Source organism: Cajanus cajan, chromosome 9, assembly GCF_000230855.2.
Source record: "Cajanus cajan strain Asha chromosome 9, NIPB_CcT2T_4, whole genome shotgun sequence".
Taxonomy (NCBI): domain Eukaryota; kingdom Viridiplantae; phylum Streptophyta; class Magnoliopsida; order Fabales; family Fabaceae; genus Cajanus; species Cajanus cajan.
In genome coordinates, this window is record NC_138525.1 from 41,824,405 (window position 1) to 41,843,892 (window position 19,488).

At 34.1% G+C, this 19,488-nt stretch overlaps 2 protein-coding genes and 1 pseudogene across 3 annotated transcripts; 2 read left to right on the top strand and 1 right to left on the bottom strand.

Moving 5' to 3' along the window:
• Positions 1-2,848: 2,848 nt before the first annotated feature.
• Positions 2,849-8,705, bottom strand: LOC109792917 (protein BOBBER 1). 2 transcript variants are annotated; one of them, XM_083064479.1, is made up of 6 exons: positions 7,895-8,705; positions 7,635-7,807; positions 7,284-7,329; positions 6,876-7,033; positions 6,465-6,601; positions 2,849-4,978 (listed from the first exon to the last, which is right to left on the bottom strand). In XM_083064479.1, the coding sequence occupies exons 1-6, from the start codon at positions 8,190-8,192 to the stop codon at positions 4,972-4,974; spliced, it is 819 nt and encodes a 272-aa protein (XP_082920605.1). In that variant the 5' UTR covers positions 8,193-8,705; the 3' UTR covers positions 2,849-4,971. The 2 variants fall into 2 exon arrangements, with proteins under 2 accessions (XP_082920605.1, XP_082920606.1); XM_083064480.1 differs by lacking the exon at positions 2,849-4,978 and adding an exon at positions 5,039-6,142 and having other exon boundaries at positions 7,895-8,703.
• Positions 8,706-14,920: 6,215 nt separating this feature from the next.
• Positions 14,921-15,976, top strand: LOC145952106 (NPL4-like protein A pseudogene; annotated as a pseudogene).
• A 15-nt stretch (positions 15,977-15,991) lies between these two features.
• Positions 15,992-17,099, top strand: LOC145951785 (NEP1-interacting protein-like 1). Its single transcript, XM_083063829.1, has 4 exons — positions 15,992-16,150; positions 16,314-16,397; positions 16,664-16,830; positions 16,943-17,099. The coding sequence occupies exons 1-3, from the start codon at positions 15,992-15,994 to the stop codon at positions 16,679-16,681; spliced, it is 261 nt and encodes an 86-aa protein (XP_082919955.1). The 3' UTR covers positions 16,682-16,830; positions 16,943-17,099.
• Positions 17,100-19,488: the final 2,389 nt, after the last annotated feature.

Below are 19,488 nucleotides of genomic sequence, written 5' to 3' on the forward strand. Positions count from 1 at the left end.
AGACCCAAGCTCACTCTAGGTAGAGAGGAGAGGATAGGGGGCCATGGAGTTCCTAGGGGACTAAGGAAGGAATGAAGAGGCACAAAGGCTCACTCAAATTCATTAATTTCCAAAGTGGCTACAAGGTGGGTTACCTAGAGTACTTATAGGGAAAGAAAGGCATATAGGGTTTCTTGGGAGCATTTGGCCAAAATTTTGGTGTCCAAATGCACCCTAAATGAACCCTAAATGCATCCCAAATAAAATGGGTCTCATCCCTCCTAAAAGACTAAATTACCCTTAGGTCAAAAAAAAGAAAGAAATGGACTTTTGACCTTAAAAATAAGGCTTAAGTCCTAAAATAAATCTTGAGACTAATTTTTCCCCATAATACAAAGGCTAAATAAAAATACAAAATAAAATCCTAATATCTAATGTACCCCAAAATACAAGGGCAAAATGGGAAAAGGAAGCAACAAATTAAGGAGATGGCTAAAATTCCACACACATGATGATCATGGCCTTTGGTGTGGTGTGTTCTTCATCTTTCTCTACTCTCCTAGCCATGGACCTTGTGATAGGCCCTATATGATGCTTCAAGGATGGTCCTCCATCAGATCTATCTTCTTTAGCATACACCAAATGCTAAGGATCTCCTTCTTGAGTTAGAATCTGGATGACACCTTGAGGAAGATGAACATGAAACAAGTAACGGTTGCTCCTAGGCTAGGGATGGAAGCATCCAAGCTAAAGGAACAAAAGAGAGCTCACGGTCAAGGCTAGGAGCGAAGATTTTCCTAAAACTAGGACTAAGGCTCTTGGTGACTTTTGGGAGAGAATATGGCTTAAGCAAATTTCAGAAGTTCTCATATATTCAAAAGTGACTAAAGAATGGAGGGATTAAGCATATATAGGCTCGGCTAGCAAGCAAAATGGCCCCAAGGTTCAAGCATCACATTTGGCGCCTAGATTTGAATTCAAATCTCTACTCCCATGTGCATTGTCGTGATCCTAGGTGCTCTAATGCATCTAAATTTAATTTAGGAAGCATTTTTAGGTTTGATTTGAAAGTGCACATGTTCAGCCACAAGTGGCGCCAACCATGTGACTCAAATGCAACTTAAATGCATTCCAAATTAAATCTAGTTTAGCCTAATTAACCTATTTAATTAATCCTCCAATATTCCTATTCTAATGGCCTAAATAAAATGGCCAATCAAATACAATGAAAAGGAAAATTACATAAATGAAAATGAGCCCAATATTGGGTATCAAAAACCCAAAGGCCCATGAAGCCCAAAACTAGGCCCAACAAGCCTAAAGGCCAAAAATCCTAATCTAAGGTCCATAATACAAGACCAAAACAACATGAGTTCCTACACTGCTAAACATGCAATAAAGAGGTGGTCATGCATGTAAAGTCCAAGTGAAGAGAACCCTAGGCCCACCAAGCCCATTAGGCCCACTAAGCTCTAAAGTAGTCAAATCTTCAAGTAATCTTCTAGTCATACTCTAGTGGTTGGACCTTTGGTCCATGCTCTTCCATCATATAAAAATTATTGAAATTAGATAATCTTAACCAAAATTTGTTATTATCCATTTCCTTATTTGTTTATTTACTCACTTGACTTTTGTATTTAATGTTATGTTTCATCTTTCATATTTTAACAAAATGACCTTCACACAAAGGTGGTAGTCCTATCTTGTATCAAATAACCTTTCGAAGCATCCTTATCCCTTTTGAGATAATAAGAATTAGAAAGCATTGTACCAACACTTGGCTTAAAATCATACTATGATTTCATGTGCTTGAGAAACAATATTGTGAATAGATTACTAACAAAAAAAAAACTCACATTCAATGTATTTTTTTTCTTTAATTTTGCATGTTATTGTCATTCTTTATAAATGTTTTTCTATTTATTTGATTGAAAATTGTCATTATAATTTTTTGTGTTTATTATGCTTGCAAATGAAGAATTATTATGGTGTTTTCTTGAATTTTTGGTCAAGATAGTCATGGAGTTTATGCTTGTTACAACTTGAATGTTTTTTCCCTAATAATTCATAATCAAGTTTCAAATGTAAATTTAAGGAAATCTTTCAAATCATTGAAGGTATCAAATGGTCAACCAATGTCAATGTTTTATCTCATCATACACCAAAATCAAACTAAGATGTGTATTTATAGCCTTTCACAACTCAATAATCTTTTATATATAAATTTGTTTGTTATTCTCCTATTTTAAAGTTGTTTTTTATACCAGATCAACCTGTGACACCCTATACCCCGCATACATAATTACACAATAAATAGAAATTAAAATCTTTCATAAATAAAACCAAAATCTCATATCACCGATTCTTATATCTCATATCATGTTATCTCATACTATCATGTCACAGGTCACACGTTCACTTTTCACAATTTCATATCATATTTACATAGTTTCATACAAGGAACTTCTCATACTCATATACATCAGAATAGCACATAAACCATACCAAGAAATTATCCAACATCATACACATTCAATTCACAATTCATATCATACGAAGCAAGAAGGTCATAGACCCAACTTTATGATTTCACACATTTATTTACAACCAGCCAGTTATACAATATTTCAATTGGTCAAAACACTTCAAATATTACCCAAAACACGAACCCATCATTAATTTTACATATAATGCCTCAAAATTCATCCAAAGATCATATATGATTTCACTTCATAAGGTTTCCCATAACAACCCACAGAGCACTCTAATTTATATCAAAACTGTGACACCCTCTACCGCACATACACAATTATACAATGAATAGAGATAAATAAAATCCTTCATAAATAAAATCCAAGTCTCTAACCACATAAGGGTAAAGAGATCACATTCATAAATCATAAATCATAGTTTAATGCGGAAATTACAAAAGAATAAAATCAATATCTTCTAAGCAATTTAACAAGAGTAACATTCTAAATTAATCCTAACTAAGCCCCAATGTCACATGTCCTATCAGAGCACACCCCATAATGAGACTTAAACCTTATCATCAACATCCTTATGTTGATGATCACCTGCAACACAATAAAAATACACATAGAGAAACAAGGGAGCGAGAAACATCTCACTTAGGTTCAGATGTAGAAATACATGTTAGGCAACAGACACACAATCATAACAAATACTGAAGTTAGCGGGTTGAATATGTGTGTGAGTGAACAAAGGTATTTTAAAAACTTTTTCTCAAGAAGACTTTTTTTCGTCCTGTAAAATGATGTTAGTAAATGTTAAATAAAAAGAAACTACCCAGGTTTGGTTTAACAAAATGATTCTTCGTCTGGGAATTTCATCGTCTACTTAGAGAAAATGCTTTTTAACCACAAGTCGTCCTTTATGATAATAAATTAAACATGAGTGGTTTTCGTCTGAAGATAGTTGTAACAAATGATAAACGATGGACGAAGTTTTCAGTAGGTTAAATCAACTATGTGAAAGTGCGTCTAAAGCTTAATAAAATAGTGCAAGTATTTTTATACTGGTTCGCTCAAACTAAGCTACGTCCAGTCTCCTTCAAATGAAGGGTTCCACGAAATATGCAATTAAGTACATAAGTATTATCAACCACTTCTGGCCCATTGACTTCACTCATCAACGCTACTATTTTCTTATCAGCCTCTTCAGGCTAGTAATGAGTATTATAGACTACCCAGGTCACGACCACTCCTGGTCATGAATATTCTAGACCACCCAAGTCATGACCACTCCTGGTCACGAATATTCTCATCCACTCCTGGTTGGCTAGCTTCACTCACCAGCTCTAGTATTCTTAAACCACTTCTGGTTCCTCAAGTATTCTCGACCACTCCTAGCCCGCCAGCTTCACTCACCAGCGCTAGTATTTTCTTATCAGCCACTTCTAGTTAGTAGTGAGTATTCTTGACCACCTCCTGGTCCGTCGGCTTCACTTATCGACACTAGTATATTCTTATCAGCCACTTCTAGCTAGCAGTGAGTATTCTTTGACTAGCCTTTCTAGGCTTTACAAGTATTCTTTCCATAGCCTCTTCAGGCTTTACAGATGATAAATGTATAATCAGGTTTGAGTGTTTGGGTTACTTTCACAAAGAGGATACATATATGATCTACACTCTCTAAGGTTTTGTTCCTAAGATGTACATGTTTAGAACTCCTTAGTTTACAGAGACGAATACACTATGGTACATTTTCTCTGGTTTAGTTGCATCATGGGCTGGATATCACTCTTTTTCTCACTTGAACCATTTCGGGCCAAAAACAACCAACCTTTTAAGGTTTGATGTTGAGACCTATAGGCTACCTTTGATGCGTCTTCTCAAATAACTCACTTACAAACCAAAAGACAAAAAATATAGTGAGATAAAAAGTCACCTGCTAAATAAAGGAAAAATAATTTCTCTTTTCCAATTAATTAAATTTGTATCTAATTAAGTGCTTCTTGCTTTCATTCATGTTACCTATTATATGCCAACCATCAAAGAAATCAAAGAAAAATGAATTAATAAAAAGAAAAGAGAAAATGAAGGAGAAAAGGGGGCTTGTGTTGAAGAGTATATATATACCTTTCGAACGAGTAAAACACATGTAGTTGAAACTATTCTCACGTTCATTTGTTCATGCTCTCCTTGGTACCATAATAGTAATCAAGTAGCAAAAAAAATATGGTATGGAGAAGTATTAAACATCCTTGCTTCAAACATAAAGGAAAAAAATTAATATATACAAATAAAAAAACATAAAGTACAAAATAAGATGAGAGCAAAGTCAAATGAATTATTAAGAAATGGATAAATATACATTGAATTGTTTAGTGATTGAATGATGGTGTAATGTATTTAAAGAAGCATGCATAAAGAAACCAAATGTTTATACTGTTACCAAACCAAAAGCCATAATTCACATGGCATCCACACGGCCTTTTGCATGTTGGTGTGCCATTGCGGTCTCTGTTCCTCACAACCTATAACAAGTATTATATCATTCACCATTACTTCCATTTATTAACTTTAAAGAATACATGCATAAAAAGAATGGGGAGGAGGAGTTCATCAATGTTTGAGGAAGTCAATAGAGAAAACAACAATAATCTATCACAATATATAAATTTTCAAAATCAAAATTAATCAAGCAACTTGATTCAATTATTTTGTCAATCTATGAATCCAAAAATAAATATACTATTATTAGAGACAATCATGCAAGACGATTTGGATAGAAAAATAGGTGAAGAAATTGAAGTGCAAATCGAACAGTAGAAGCAATAATATTAAGAAGAAAGAAGAAAAGTGGGAACTTAGGTACAGTGAAGAAATTGGTCTAATGTGAAGATAGAGAGAGCTTTATAGGTATCTAATCTTGAAGAAATAAAGGAGGTAGAGAGAGGTTGAATGAAAATTGGAAAGAAGTGCGGTTGCATTTTTATTTTTTTTTTAGCTAGGTGTGACAATAACATGTTTGATAGTAAGAGTGCACAGGAAGGAAATGAGAGGTGATCAAGTGACCAATCATAACGGTAAAAAATTTATAAAGGACATCAAACAAAACAAAATTGTTATTAGTTTAAGAGGGAAATATACATACAATAAAGGGTAGAATGGTCTTAAAATTTGTGAAGACCAAAACCAATTATTCTTTTATCTATTGTTATAGATAAGACATAATCCTCTTCTCAACAAAAATATATCCCTAACAGCTAATAGAACTATGATTCTATTGTGTTTTCCGAATATTCTATGTAGTGAAGTACATTGCTTTTGTTTATGAAATGCCAAACATCGAGAAACTCCTAATAATACTTTTGTTCGTTAAGCAGTTGAATCTAAAATGAATAGAGAATAATAATTACGAGAATATGAGCTCAGAGAACATTATTCGAAAAGGCGAAATAAGAGAACAACATGTCATCCTATATTTGTTTATATTTCATGCACCTAAAATCAACTATCAATTATTATGAACAAAGTTCATGATGTTCACTCACAACCACATGAAACAGCAACATCGGTACCAACATTATAAGAATGGTATAACCACCATATGTATCAAATATCAGACCTAAAGAAAAAAAAAACACAGACACACACAACAAGATCTCAACACCATTTGAAGTCCATATCTCTGGATTCTGCAAAAATAAGGTAAAATCATTAGTCTATGTTTAGGGAGGGCCATATACTTTTGCTTTTGGACATACTTTTCACGTAACACCAAGCCATCTATTGAGAGATATTATAGACAAAATTCAATGAGATACAAGAATACTAAACAAATTAAACAAGCTAAGTTAGCTTCATTTGATTGATAGTATGACAATTAACTTTAATTAAATACCTTTATAATGTTAATCACATTAAATAGATGGAACTCACTTCCAAAATATGAATTCAATAACAGATCTAAGAGAACTGCAAGTTTATATTAACAAGTAACAATGGTCAAACAATTACCATAATTTTCTCAACAGTCTATCATGTTTCTTCATCGTGATATTAACGGATTCTATTGCCTTCGACAATTCCTGCTTTTGCTGCTCATTCAAAGATTTGATTCTAGTGACGCCCATATACTTTAGCATAGGCTGAAACTGTAAAAATTCGAAATACTTGCCAATAACCAAAAGATATTCTAGAATCCAAAACAATGTCATTTCAATATATGTTTACGCACATCTCAATGTGATACAAGAACAACACTAAACAAATTAAACAAGCCAAGTTGTCTTCTACGGATATTACGACAATGAAGATGAAATTCACTTCCCATGAAAAGTACTAAAACATGAATACAATAACATATCAAAATCAAAATTTACAACTGCAAGTTAAAATATTGACAAGTAATAATAATCAATCAATTACCATAATTCTTGTCATTTCCCCTCGAGTTTCCGGATCAGGTACGGGGTAATCATGTTCAAGTTTTGAGATAACGATTTCGGGATCACCCTTCATCAAACTTTTCCACCACCCCTTTTGTTGTTTGGTCAAAATAATATAAGTTGTACCGTGATCATCTTCTGGATTGTGGGCAAAATATATTTGTAAACAATCAGTGACACTGTTAAAAGATCATTAGCTCTTACTCCAAATAAACAGAATAATTAACACCCTCCAATTAATCCTAGAACAAACACAACTACATATAGAACTCTTAATATTAGCTCATGCACATACTACAATATCTCTCTACACAAACTTAGACCCATCAAGATGCTAATGAATTATTAAAAATATTTTTGGTAGATATATAATTAAGTGATCCTTTACCGCAACCAAAACAATCTTCTGACTTGAGGGGTGCATATGGCTCACCCTGAAAATGTTTTAAATTGGGAATCAAGAAAACAAACTAAGATATATAATATGGAAGAATAAGCAATAAATTATATAAATACTAGTAAAAAAATACTTTTAAAATTGGTTATTTTTTAGTTTTAAGATCGATTTTTTGACCAATCTTAAAAGATATGATCTTAAAAGTAATCTTTTAAGATCGGTCGTCAATCGATCTTAAAAGTTGGACTTTTAAGATCGATTATCTTGAAAATATTTTAAATTGAGAATCAAGAAAACAAACTAAGATATATAATATGAAAGCAATAAATTATATAAACTTACATTGATAATAGGTGAATGGCCTCTGAATTTAATTTTCAGAAGGTTCTCCTTTATCGTTAAATCAATATTTTCAGATTTCATTCCAGCAGGCACAGGAGGAATAATAATGATCTCCGTAGTGGTCTGTTGCCACGAGTAATTTTCTAAATCCATGCCATTGCCATCGTTTTGCTCTGAAGAAAAAGAAAAAAAACAAATAAGAATGTTGACATTAAGAGTTAATGAAGAATGAAAGAAGAGAACATTGATTGATTATTCACGTGGCTTCTTTTTGTCTTCGTTGGTTTCCACTTCCTTGTCTTTCTTCTCTACCACTGCAAGTGCAACCTTCTTTTTCTCTTCCGTGGTTTTGACTTGTCTGTCTTTCTTTTCGTTCAAGACGGTCTCTTTGGCTGTGCGTGCCGCCAAGACAATCTCCTTCTCCGCAGTGTTCTTTTCAAGAAAGTTACTTCTTTGCGCCACCAATTTGAATGCTTTGCTGAGAAATTCTAGAGGATTTGAGGGGTCAAATTTGGCACTAAAGGACAAAGTTTGTGGTTGCGACGAGGGAGACGTCATGGCTTCAGAAACTCTAGAGTATCTTGCAGCCAAATAGGGCAACAATGAAGTGTAGTATTATTGAATTCAAAACACTTGTTAGAACCATCATTTATATATAGGGTTAGAGCTTGTTCAGTCACTAATTTCGATACTTCCAAAAATTTGAAAGCTTCATTTATGGGTTACGTCATGGGTTCTACCTTCTTTATAAAATTAAAATTTAAAATTAACTTATTATTTATTATAATTATTTTTATATGTCTCCTATGTCCTTTTTAAAATTTGTTTTATTTATTTATATATCTAAAAGTTTATTTTATATTAATAATGTTAAATAGGTTAATAAATTTTATTTTAAATTAATCAAAAATTGTATTTTTAGATACATGTATAAATCTTTTTTTAATTTACATGATAAAAAATATAATTTACTCTATTATACTAAAATTAAGAGTTTAAAATAAATAAAAAAGAATAAAAAACTAACTAAGGCATAACTTATATATACTTATGTACATTAACATATATTAATATACAAGCTATAATATAAAAAAATAATCTTATAAAAAATATTTTTCTAAATCTTTTCTATATCTCATTTAATATATTCTAAATGACCAATTATGATAAGAAAGGAAAATAATGACAAAGATGTAGTTATTTAAATTTTAATTTTTAATTTTTTGATTTTATACGAATAAAGTATAAACGTTTAAGTGAAGTAAAAAATATAAAAAAAAATATCAATAATTTAATTTTTATATTATAAAATTAAAAGCTATGTCTCTATATGTATTTTATTAAATGAAATAGTAAAATAATAAGTAGGAGCTGCCTATATTACAAATGTGTTTAAGTAAATGGTTTGAATAAATACCTATTTATTTTAATATATATGACATCAATGATACTATCTAATATTAAGTATATATCAAACATTATTATTTAAAACAAAAATTAAATATAAAATAAATTAAAATTATACTACACCCTGAAAAATAATATCCAAAATTAAAATTTAAATGCAGAAAATATATAATATAGATGTATGAATTAAGTACGTGTAGAAGTTGAGAATCATAATATTCATATCCCTCACTCATACAAATTTTTTTTTATCGATAATTCTTTAGATTTAGACTCAAAATATATAATAATTAAAAATTCTGCTAATTGTAAGTATTATATATATATATATATATATATATATATATATATATATATATATATATATATATATATATATATATATATATATACCCATTATAAATGGGTCTAAAATGTCATCCGTAGTCTTTTTTCTTTTACACTAGAAAATAATGTCATTCGTAGTCTAATTCATCTATTGTTAGTTTTACTTTAATGAATTTAATAAAGCAAGGACTATTCAGCACGAAAGAAAAAATGTTAAAAAAAAAAAAACATACTAACTCTTATCTGGATGTCTAAATTTTTGTAATTATATATTTTAATTAAATTTTAAAATATTAAAATATTTCCTTTTAGTGAAATATACATTCGTCCAAATTTGCACAAATTCCTTTTTCATACAAATTAGCATTTCTAATAGAAAAATTATTGCTATTCTGCGGTCTTAATAAACCTTTAGAAAATATAAAAATTCTGACAAATACCTCAACCTCCAGAATTTTTTACGTAAATATTATTTTTTTTTTTTAAATACCCAAATAACCACTGTGCAGGTTTATTTACACAGATAGAACTATTCACTGTTCAAGCTCAGAATTCGGTTCCCGGGAAACCGAATTCTGAGCACCAAAATGTATTTTTTTTTGTTTTTTCAACTCAGAATTCGGTTCCCGGGGAACCGAATTCTGAGTTGCTTTTATATTTTTTTTTTTTCCGTGTTTGCAGGGTAGATGTGGGCTGACGTTGGAAGCGGAACGGCCCGTTCCGAAATCAGAACGGGCCATTCTGCTTAAAGAAACAGAGTGGCATTTGTTAACGTGAAACGGGACAAGAACGAGCCGTTCCGACGTTAAGAATTAACGTTGAAATAGATGTTGGAAGCGGCCCGTTTTAAACAAATTGTTGTGGTAATTTTTTTAACGTGGAACGGGCCGTTTTTGTTTTAGAACAGCCCGTTCCAAGATAGATATTTACACATTTTTTTTACTCCTGGAACGGCTTCGGAACGACCCGTTCCAGGAGCTGTTTTTACAAAGTTTTTTTGATTTGGAACGGGCCGTTCTGGTTTTGGAACGGCCCGTTCTAGGTAAATAGTAAAAACTTGCGTTTTTCTATAAATAGACCCTCTCCCTTTCATTTTTTTCACACGATTTCATATTAGCTTATCTCCTTTATTCCTTCCGTGTACCCCTTTTGAATCAGTTTCTTAGAATCACGTTAATTTCCTTTAAACCTTTCATAAAATGGCTTCTTCAATCTACGTTATTGTTCATTCTGATGGTTCCATTAACCAATGTACGAATGAAGGAATCACCTTCTCTTCTCCATCTGCAAAATTAGTTCGTATCAACAGAGGAATTACTCTAGAAAGGCTTCAAAGAGTCATCCACAGAAAGCTACATCGACAAGATTCTGAGAGGGTGGCTAGCATACATTTTCGGTACCCTATTAGACTTGGCCCAGGGGTTAGTAACTATACCTGTGTTGAGTTGACGGATGATGAAGACGTTGAGGCAGTTTTCAATGTTCACGATTCTAATCAACTTCAATCAGGTATTGAATTATATGCTACATTTACTACAGTTGAATCACATGCACCACAAGTTTCACCTTCACGTTCACCTTACGAAGTTTATCAAAGTTACCAGTACACTAACCCATCTGGCCCTTCTTATGATATCCCCTCCAACTACAACATTGAGTCATACACACAGCTTTTAAGTGGTCCAATCATGGACCTTAATCAAATACCTTCTCAGCCATTTGAGCAAGCTAGACCTTCTGCTTCTCAACCCAATGTTGAAACCAACATTGAAGATGATGTTGTTGTTGGTCTCCCAACAGAAAATGTCTTTGATCCTTTTAGCGAGGACGAAGACGAAATTCTCTCTGCACATGAACATGATGATGAAGAAACCCTCCCAATTCCAAATAATCCACCACTACAACCACAACCAGTAGCCATATACAACCCACCTCCACACTTTTTAGAGTTTCCCAATGAAATCCAACAAGACAGTGAGTATAGCCATTTGTTGGAGCGTGATATGGTTGTGTATCCACCTGGAACACTATTTGTTGGCCAACGCTTCCAAACAAAAGAACAAATGCAGGATGCCATAAATAGATTTCACATTGTCAACCATTGCAGTTACAAGGTTAAAAATTCAAGCAGTAGTAGGCTTGTTATGGAATGCGTTCACCACGACTGTGCCTGGAGATGTCGTGGTATATTGCGAACCAGGGAACAACATTGGGAAATCATGATCCTTGAGGGCCCCCACACATGTGTTTCCCCACTTATCTCCCAAGATCATAATAAATTGGGATCACAAATGATTGCTCAAAGCATTGGTGAAATTATTGAGGTTGATCCATCGGCATCCATTTCAACCATCATAGCCCACATCAAGTCCACCATGGGTTATACAATTAGTTACAGAAAGGGATGGTTAGCCAAGCAACATGCCATTGAGAATATCTTTGGAAACTGGGAGGAGTCGTACAACAAATTACCAGGTATGTTGCAAGCAATGCAAATGTATGTTCCAGGTTTTATTTGGAAATTAAATACGCAACCGGCTTACCAAGGTGAATTATTGGACGAGGGGAGTGTTATCTTCAAAAGGTTATTTTCGACCTTTAAACCATGCATTGATGGTTTTGCCTTCTGCAAACCAATTGTACAAGTGGATGGTACATTTTTATATGGGAGATATAAAGGTACACTATTGGTCGCAGTTGCGCAAGATGGTCGCAACAACATAATTCCTATTGCATTTGCTATTGTTGAAGGTGAAACTAGTGATGCATGGTTTTTTTTTCTGAAGAACTTGAGGCGGTATGTAACACCGCAAGATGGGTTGTGCCTTATTTCTGATCGTCATGAAGCTATTCGAAGTGCATACTCAAGAAATGGAAGTGGCTGGACGGAAAACAATTTTGTTCATGTCTATTGTATTCCACATATTGCACAAAATTTCATGCGACGGTTCAAAAATGCAGCACTAAAGAAGGATGTCGTCAATATGGGTAAGTTTATCATTACTTTTTTTAAAGCATTTGATTATTACTTTTAATTATTTAATAATTTTATTATTTTGCAGCCTACGGGATGACTGAACCTAGATTCTTTTACTATTACAACATAGTAAGAGATACTAATGTTGAAGCAGCTCAATGGTTAGACAACATTCCTAGGGAAAAATGGACACTAGCATGGGACAATGGACGACGTTGGGGACACATGACAACAAACCTAGCTGAGTCAATTAATTCCGTATTGAAGAAAACACGAAATTTGCCAATTTGTTCCATGGTAATGGCCACATACACTCGTTGCAACAAGTTTTTCGTTCAAAGAGGTACGGAAATGGGCGCAATGATTAATGCAGGACATGTCTACTCGGAAATTGCAAATAAAACTATTCAAGATGCACAGTCTAAGGCAAATACTCATAGAGTTATCAGCTTTGACAGATCAAGCAGTAGATTTCTAGTGGAAGAAATGCAACATTCGAGAGAAGTTCGACCAGCTGGGAGATTTGCGGTAAGGCTTGATGAATTGTGGTGTGATTGTGGCAAGTTCCAAAAAGTTCATATCCCTTGCTCACATGTGCTTGCTTCATGCTTACATGCACATCATGACTATGAAAGGTACATATCTCCCATATATACCTTACAACAAGTTGCAAAGGTATACGAAGGACAGTTTGGAGAGCTTCGACATGAAGATTATTGGCGTACTTACACTGGTCCAACTTTGTGGCCAAATCCAAAACTGAAGAGAACTTCGAAGGGTCGACCAAAGTCCACCAGGATTAGAACAGAGATGGATATTAGAGAACAACATACTCATGTCAAAAATTGTTCTTATTGTCACACTCCTGGTCACACTAGGAAGACATGTCCGAATATTAGTCATGGATGTAGTTCCCGCCACCAATGATCATTATTGTTGTAATCAGTTGTAATAAATTTATTTAGTTATGTAATATTAAAGTTAATTACTTTGTGTTAGTATCGGATAGTACGTTGTGTTTGTGTTAAAATCGTATATTGTGTTGAAATCGTATATTGTGTTGAAATCGTATATTGTGTTGAAATCGTATATTGTGTTGAAATCGTATATTGTGTTGAAATCGTATATTATGTTCGCAACAATACTTATAATTATAATAGTTTATAACCTTCTTAGTCTAGATCGCATGTAAAAATGCATAATATTAAAATTCATATTACATTGATAAAGACACATAGTACATTAGAATAAAAAAACAATAACATTAACATAGAGTGATTTATATACATTTTTCAATCTCCGTAATGATGTCCAGTTCCACAACGAGGGCGACGTCTATTACGGCCTGGATTACGCCGTGGAGGTTGTTGCTCAGAAGGATTTGCTTCATCATCAACCACCGGATGTTGAAATGGTGCTGAAGAACTTCCAGGTTCATTACCGAATTGTGGACGGTAAAGAGATTGCATGTATGATTGTGCTGAAGATGGAGTTCTAAAATCTACTCCAAATAAATTTGTAAAAAAATCCTCTGAAGTTGTTGCAAATGAATGTCGTCTGTCAATTATGTTTTGTTCAGGAGTGACGTACTGAGGATTTGATACATGTTGACCAGTCTCTTCATGCGATCGCATGGAAGTTCGACCAGTCTCAAATGTTGTGGAAGTCCTTCGTTGTTGATGGGTCCTTGGATCTTGTAGTAGTCGTGGCACAGATAAAAAATAGATGGAATTGGCCATGTACCATTCCATGTATTCTCGTGTGTGAAACAGTGGGCCTTGCATTGGATGACCCATCAATGTGTGCTCACGTCTATTGTTCCATATGTCGATCCACTGAGCATGTCTTGTAACCCAACTTTCATCTTGTCTTCCCCTCATGTCAATGTTGTGCAGGTTATCCAAATTATTCGGTGGAGAAGGGACATCCTGGAAGAGACGAAATTGCAATTTCACTCTATCAGATTGGTGCCATTCAACAATTGCAAAACAAATAATGGAGGTGCATGATGTCCATAGCAGAGCATCTCTATATGCTTTTATCGGTATTGCTGTTTGCAATACTCCATATGGCGCCCATAAAAACTACAAAAAAAATTAAACTTCTTTAGTTAACATATTATGCTAAACAAAAGAAAAAAAAATAAAACTTTGATTTTAAAGAGTTACATGATCATTCTGAATGTGATCAAACCTTGATCTATATCCAACAACATCATTATGAGGTACATTTTGAAAGTTTAAAACTCTGCCCCCGCTCCATTTACAGACTAGAGGGAATGATGCTGGTAACCTGGAAATAGGCGCAATATATGGCATGCGATGCCATGCCCAAGATTGTAACAGAGATGCACAACCACCCATTGTTTTGCTACTAACATTTGTAGCTCTACACATTTCCCTATATAACATAGCTAAACAAGCCGACCCCCAACTATATCGTCTTGTTCTTCTAAGATTTATTAATAAAGATAAATACATAAGATGTACCTTATTGCCTGTTTTGTCAGGCATCAAAACACCTCCTATTAACCCTAATATATATGATCTATAATGTGCATCAAGTTGTTCTTGAGATGGCTCCTCTGGTAATTCCACTACTAGAAAGTTACTATTCTACATCGCCAATTCTACATCGGTTTAGGTAGAACCGATGTAAAAATTGGATACGGTGGCATATTCGTAAATATAAGTTGAATGTAAAGCAAATTTACATCAGTTATGTACAAAACCGATGTAGATCTAAATACGCGGTGGCAATTTTGTAAATATTTACAAATAGATCTACATCGGTTTTCAAAATAACCGATGTAGTATTACCTCGCATGGAAGGCCTTTAGCTTCTTCACACATTCTCTATCTCTGTGTGCTAGGGTTTCCTCCTCGCCAAATCCCCCCAAGATCTCTTCCGATTCTCCAACCTTTCCAACCCCGTCGGGCCCCTCTCCGCCCTCCCCCTCGCCCACCACTCCATCCTCTTCCTCTCCTATGATGGCAAGCGTCGCGTCCCCGGCCCCGCCTTCAACCTCGCCAGCTTCTTCGGCCATGGACGACCTCATCGCCAAGCAGATGCGCGTCACGCACCAGGAGAATCCCTACTGCCAACTCGTCTCCTTCGACAGCGACTGCACCAACGCCTTCCAGCACTATGTCAACAACACCCCCGCCTTCGCCGTCAAGCGCAGCGGCTTCATGTGCGGCACCGTCTCTGACGACGGCAAGGTCGAGGTAGACTTCATCTATGAGCCTCCCCAGCAGGGCTCCGAGGACCTCCAACGAGGAGAAGCTCGTCGATGCTATTGTCGTCGGTTTGGGGATGCGAAAAGTTGGCTTCATTTTCACGCAGACCATTAGCTTCAGGCTGCCGAGTATCATGCTGAGAGTGGCTTGAAGGAGTGGGTTACTGCGGTGGTCAAGCTTAAGGTCAATGAGGACATGGCCGCCGATGTGCATTTTGAACCGTTCTGCAATTTGGATTTTTTTTTTTTGCATGTTGTCTTGTGTCCATTTTCAAAATCATCCGAAATTAATGGTTTTTTTTCTGAATAGTTTAATTTTTAAATTCCAAACTGTGACAATGGTTGGGGTTAATAAGGTTTAATTGGTTGTTGTTTATTTAATTGGCAGTGGGAACTTTGTTGGGGGGCATGACTGGAGCCTTTATTGGTCAAGAGACAGAGAGTGGCTTCATTCGAGGGGCAGCTATTGGTGCCATATCAGGAGCTGTTTTCTCCATTGAAGTGTTGGAATCTTCTCTTGTTCTTTGGAAATTTGATGAATCTAGAATTGGGTGTGTTTTATACCTGGTGAGTAAGACTTGGATTTCATTTTCAAGGCCTAGTAAAAAAAGGGACATATAATTGCTACACAAATACATTTGCTGAGTTCTCTGCTTAGCACCTATGAGATTTTGCTGTCATTTTCACTAGCAAGTCGTGTAATCTAATCATTTGAAGTTATGCAATGCAGATTGATGTTATTGCTAGCTTATTGAGTGGAAGACTAGTGCGTGAAAGGATAGGTCCAGCCATGTTGAGTGCTGTCCAAAGTCAGGTAACTTTTTTTTTGGTCCATAGTACTTTGTGAATGCAGTAGCTAAGAGACGAGAAATTATTATATAGTTTGGTAACGTCATGGTCAAACTAATCTCTGCATGACACTGTTAACAATTCTTTCTCATAAATTGAAAATTTTAAATACATGTCTCTTAGAAATTGGTTGGGATTATAGATAAATGGTTGTTCAGGATTTCCTAAAAGACAGAAATTTGGTTATGCACTTGCATCATCTTGCTTATGCCCTTGCTCTTCCTTTCTTAGATGGTGCTGTTGAAATGAGCTTTGATGATGTTCAAAACATCTTTGACATTGGTGGCTCCAAAGGTTTGTCGGGAGATTCAGTTGAGAAGATCCTAAAGACCACAATTACAAGTGACAAAAATGTTGATGCTTTTGGGGAGAGAGTTTCATGTTCAGTTTGCCTCCAGGTATGTTTATGATGCTACAATTACAAGTGACCTTGAAGTGTTATTGAGCCATTTTTGTTGTTGTTAAGCTTATGTATTTTGAAACTGATATTCTGAACCTGTGCATTTGCAGGACTTTCAGCTTGGGGAGATAGTATTGTCATCACATGTAATCTCCTTATTAATTGGTTGGTTAGGTGTTAGTTATTTTTGCACATGATATAAATGCTGTAATCTCAGTTTAAAACAGATTAATATGAAAGATTTATTTCAGTTTTGAAGACCTCTAACTGCTTTGTTTCCTCATCATTGTGACTTGTGCAAATCAAGTTATGAAAATGCGTCTCATTTGTTTCTGCATTGCTCAATGGTTTCCCTTCTCTAGAAATTCTCATGTTTTAATTTTATAAGTTTTGAACCAATAGATAGAGATGGTAAAAGGCTTTGACATTATTCTTGATTTGGGTTTGTTTGGTGTACATGGTTGAAAAGAAATATTAGCATTTTTATTAGTCAAACGTTGCCTCTCGAGTTCATTTGGGATTCAGCAGTTCACTTAGCTTAGTTGTGGTTTTCTGATAAAGTCTTTTCCTTGGTACAACTAAAGAAAGATCACAATTTCGTGCTACATGTATCATTTTCTTAGTTTTTTATTTTATATTTGGGGCTCTATAGCAATATACAACATTTAAAAAATATTTGTGAGTTAATCTTCTATTTAAAATCATATAATTAACATTGTTTTGTTGACTCTTTTATCTTATATTTGTGTTAATCTTCTATTTGAGACAATCACGTTAATATGAGGATAACTTAATTCCCTGTTTTGGTTTTGGAGATGGTAATATGAGAAACATTGATATGAATTACTTTCATCAATCTAGTCTAATGTGCTGATGAGTTATATTGTGTGTGGGTTTCGTATTGGCATCATCAACACATGACCAGGAAGTTTTTAGTTTCTGTCCTGATGAGTTATATTAAGATCTCCTTAATTTGTCTATGCATTCAATCAGTAGAATGCATTCAAGAGCTGCAACTGCATTTCCTTTTGATTCTTGCAGGCACTTGGATTTGTCTGCCACATTGGAAAAAATGCCTCCCCATTGAGAATAATTTTCCAAAATGAGAAGGTTTAATTCCTTAATCTTGTTAATGTATTTGTATGATCTGATTAGCATCTTTGAGTTGATAGCTAGCTACACAGTAGATTTAGGAGTTTAAACCCAGTTTAAAAGTAGTGTCATTGTCCAAATCCAGTTGATGGAAATGAGATTGTTGAAGTGTTTAATGTCCTTATAGTTGATACATATGGTTTTGAATGTTATGAGAGTTAATAACACAAGTTTTTAAGTAGTGTCAGTTAAGATTTTCATAACAGATATATTTTGTTATTTTTCCAGGTTAGAAAATACTATGACAAGGCCTAGTTATTTTTAGTCAGTTTAATTATATTAAAAAATTATTCCAAGGTTCAACTGTTTATTATTATTGTACAATGAGTAATTAATATTTTTACTTTCCAGATTTATTACATAAAAAGGAAATTTGAAATTTGCAATTTCATATTCCATTATTCCTGAAAGTTGCAAAACAAGCTTCAAAAACAGATTAACCTGGTGATTAGGTTCTGATGCTATGGTGTTTCTTCATCTTTGTTGAAGGTGGTTAATGTCTTGTCTAATTGGTTCAGAGATGATGAATGCAGTTCGGGTTCCAATTTGCGTCCACCTACTAGATCACCATTTTCTATTGAAGCTTGTTTAATTGGTTTACCTGTGAAGTTAGATCTTGTCAATGTATATGCAAGTACTATTGATAACAGTGAATTCCACTAGTAATTCAGGACATAATGGTTTCACTTATGGTTGACCATGTGTATTACTCATGTCTTATTGTGTTATAGGACTATTTTTGTATAGAATTCTTATTATTAGCATCGTTTTAGAATATAAGAGGACCTTCCTCAGTAGTTTCATTAAACTGGTGGTGAGCTGCCTACACAATATAATTGCCTTACGTCTTAAGAGTTATAATTCTTTTGAGTTCAGGATCTAAGCTGTGCATTATCTGGATATTCTGGATTTGAAAAAAAGAATTATGTTAATTTTCCAATTCTGATCTATTCTCTTGGACACTTGTGAATATTTTTTGACTTTCCAATGCTGTATCTATGTAATATCATGTACAATGTTGTGCTCATATTTATAAAAATATTTTGGGTGGAAACTTTGAAGGCCCTTTAAGAATCTTAGGTTAATATATCATGTTTAATCTATCATGTTCCCAATTGGTTTGGAATCTTAGGTTTTGTTTAATCTTTTAATTTCATGCACTTTTTAAAAAATTTGGCAGAGAATTATATATGTGGTTATTACAGATTAAATTAGAAAGAATCTAAAATCAAACAATTTTTTTTTTAAAAAAAATTAATAATCTACATCGGTTCATACAGGAACAGATGTAAATGAGAGTATAAATTTACATCGGTTCTGTTTATAACCGATGTAAATTTGGGTACAAATTTACATCGGTTATAAACAGAACCGATGTAAAATCATGCACAAATTTACATCGGTTTAGACAGAACCGATGTAAAATGCTATACATATACTACGTCTCTTCATTCTACATCGGTTTTAGAACCGATGTAGATAGTGTTAAATAACCGATGTAAAA

Coding starts and splice junctions, on each gene's coding strand:
- LOC109792917 (XM_083064479.1), bottom strand. CDS start 8,192: ATGACGTCTCCCTCGTCGCAACCACAAACTTTGTCCTTTAGTGCCAAA. Junction 7,808..7,894: donor CGAAGACAAAAAGAAGCCAC/GTGAATAATCAA, acceptor CTTTTTCTTCAG/AGCAAAACGATGGCAATGGC. Junction 7,034..7,283: donor AGAAGATTGTTTTGGTTGCG/GTAAAGGATCAC, acceptor CCCACAATCCAG/AAGATGATCACGGTACAACT.
- LOC145951785 (XM_083063829.1), top strand. CDS start 15,992: ATGACTGGAGCCTTTATTGGTCAAGAGACAGAGAGTGGCTTCATTCGA. Junction 16,151..16,313: donor TTGGGTGTGTTTTATACCTG/GTGAGTAAGACT, acceptor TATGCAATGCAG/ATTGATGTTATTGCTAGCTT.